Genomic DNA, 2526 nt, shown 5'->3' with positions numbered 1-2526 from the left:
CTCTTCCGAGGAGCTAACAGCACTGATCTAAGTGCTACAAGGGCTGAAATCCCGATACCGAGAAGAAACATGCACGAAGAAACTCAGTGCGGTGCGAGCTGGCCCGCGCTCAGCCCCTGGGCCTGGACTGAAGAACTATGCGCCAGCAAGGAGGCTGGGCCCGCATGGGCACAAGAGCATTCCCAGAAGGCGCTGTGTGTCATCTGGGAGCAGGGGCGTTTTCTCAAACAAAAGGGAAAGATTATTAACAAGGAGAGCAGAGACTAGACGTCACAGGCATCAGGGCTCACGGACACCTTCAATGTTCTCGGACGCTGTCAGTCGGGAGCCACAATGTCATGCTTTTCCCTGCGAAGTGCCCGGGACTTACCAACCCTGCTTGTTACCAGCACTGCCTCCACCCTAGTCTAAAATCGCACAGCTAAATTCACCCACGTCGGGAGCTGGCACGAGGCCTCCGCCAGGCCTGTCTGCTCCAACCCGCCTGCCAGGGCAGCCTTGTAGCTGCTTCGTGTCCATACTCCAGCCACACCGCAGTTCTCCACATTCTGAGGACACGCCCTGCTCTTGGCTGCCACAGGACCTCTGCACGTGCTGCTCCTTGGGAACCCACCCTTCCTCCACCTGCCTAGTCACTCCTACACACACCTCACTTCCCAGCACAAGCCCCCGTGCATTCCCTCCCTTCCTTCCTACCTGTTCGTAATTTAACCCTCATTTGGGTGAGCATCTAATTCGTGGCCAACTCAACTCACTTGCTTAGGCCACAGGTTCTAAAGTGGGGTCCCCAGACCACACCAACAGCATCTGAGGTGAAGCTATTAGAAATGCAAATGGCTGGGCCACACCCCAGACCTACTGAATCAGAAACTTGAGGGGGGAGGTGGCAACCTGTGTTCTGAAAACCCTCCAGGTGATTCTGACACACAGAGCAGTTTGAGAAACACTGCCCAGGTGTTTTGCACTCCTTGGGGTCCCCTGGGACTAAGCACAGAAACAAGCAGCAGTAAGGGCTGGACAAAGGAGGATTTCTTGGTCTACAGAATTGTGAATGACATCCCACAACCCCCCACCTTCAGAAGACCCAAAATCGACAGGGAGCTTGCTGCAGACCTGGGTTCTAGCCCCAGCTCCCCGGCCTTGCCAGGCTCTGGTCTTGGTCTCTATAGGTTATCATCTGTGTGGTCATCAGTAAATCTGCCTGATTTCTCTTGGCCTTAACAGACTCACCTCTAGAATGGGAATAATGATAGTACCTATTTCCTAGGATTGTTGAGATAGTTACAGGAAACAATGAAACAGGCTCACGCACCTATGGGGAAGCTCGCAGCCAATTTAGATACGATAACTATTATCCTAACGACAGACAACTTCAAGCGGTCTTTCACCTGGGTTCTCGGCTGTCTCACTCAAGACTAGCACACGCTTCAGACTAGCATTTCCTCCTCTGAAGACTACTCCCAACTAACTGCCCCCAGCTGGGCTGCAGCAGACAGGCTGGGTCTCAATCACCCGCATCTTCCTAGAGCTCAACTGAAATCACTTTGCCGAGCATCCCTCACCTCGGGAGTCAGATCTTGGTAACTCAACCGGTGAGCAGGTGTTTCGTTTCAGCGTGTATCACGCTCGTGGCTAGGATTCAAACGAGCTCACTTGGTCCAATTTTGGTACTTGGGGAAATATTAATAACAGCAATGAAAATACATTCCCATCAAATATACTTTTTTTAAAGGGACAGCTTCTGCCTCTAAGAAACCACAGGGTCTACCCTCTGCCTGAAAAGTGCCCCTCCTACCCTAGGTCCGGCAGCCGCGGTGAGAGATGACGGGAGAACCACACAAGCTGAAGCGGCGCCGGGATCCCCAGCGCTGCGCCTCCGTGCTGGGCCGACCGGCACCCGCACCCTCCGATCCTGGGCGCAGAGACCCCTGGGCATCCGAACACCTAGGCGCCAGGACCCCGGGCGCGCACACCTGGGCGGGGGCACCCCCGGGCGTCCAGAAATCTGGGCGCCAAGACCGCGGGCGCGGGGACCCCCGGGCGTCGGACCCCGGGGCTCGGCCGCGGGCCGGCGGGGTCCGGCGACACTGGGCTCCCTTACAGCCAAACGCGGAGTAATTTTCCTAAGAGCAGGGAGCCGGCGAGGGAACTCTGCCAGGCGACAGCATTCGCACCCCCTAGTCCAGCCCGGCGACGCGGCACGCTCGGGAACCGCTGCCCGCAGCCCAGCGTGCGGCGGGGCAGCCGGGCCGAGGGTCCGCGCCTCCTGTCCGGCCGGCGGCCGCGCGCGCAGAGCGGGAGGGAGGGAGGGAGAGAGGGAGAGAGCAGGCCGCGGGCGGGAAGGAATAGCCGGCGCACTCACAGGCCACGTAGGCGAGCAGCGCGATGCCCAGCAGCAGCTTCATCCTCCTGCGGCTGACGGCGGACGCGAGGCGCAGGAGCGCCTGGCTCAGCATCCCGGGCCGCACGGTGCGGCCGCTGGGCTACTTGAGCGGCTGAGGCGGGGGCGGCCCGAAGGCCCCGCCC

The 2526-nt window shown here is 58.9% G+C and overlaps 1 protein-coding gene across 3 annotated transcripts in view; it reads right to left on the bottom strand.

Moving 5' to 3' along the window:
• Positions 1-2514, bottom strand: part of UXS1 (UDP-glucuronate decarboxylase 1) — a 75689-nt gene extending 73175 nt beyond the window's left edge. The window contains exon 1 of one of the 3 annotated variants that reach the window (XM_007456821.1): positions 2363-2514. In XM_007456821.1, the coding sequence (XP_007456883.1) occupies positions 2363-2456 (94 nt within the window). In that variant the 5' untranslated portion in view covers positions 2457-2514. The remainder of the gene's footprint in view (positions 1-2362) is intronic. The other 2 variants (XM_007456822.1, XM_007456820.1) reach the window with 2 other exon arrangements.
• Positions 2515-2526: the final 12 nt, after the last annotated feature.

Source organism: Lipotes vexillifer, unplaced genomic scaffold (genome assembly GCF_000442215.2).
Source record: "Lipotes vexillifer unplaced genomic scaffold, Lipotes_vexillifer_v1.1 scaffold777, whole genome shotgun sequence".
In the NCBI taxonomy this organism is placed as follows: domain Eukaryota; kingdom Metazoa; phylum Chordata; class Mammalia; order Artiodactyla; family Lipotidae; genus Lipotes; species Lipotes vexillifer.
The sequence above is the reverse complement of the archived record's forward strand: the minus strand, read 5'-3'. Positions and strand labels throughout refer to the sequence as shown.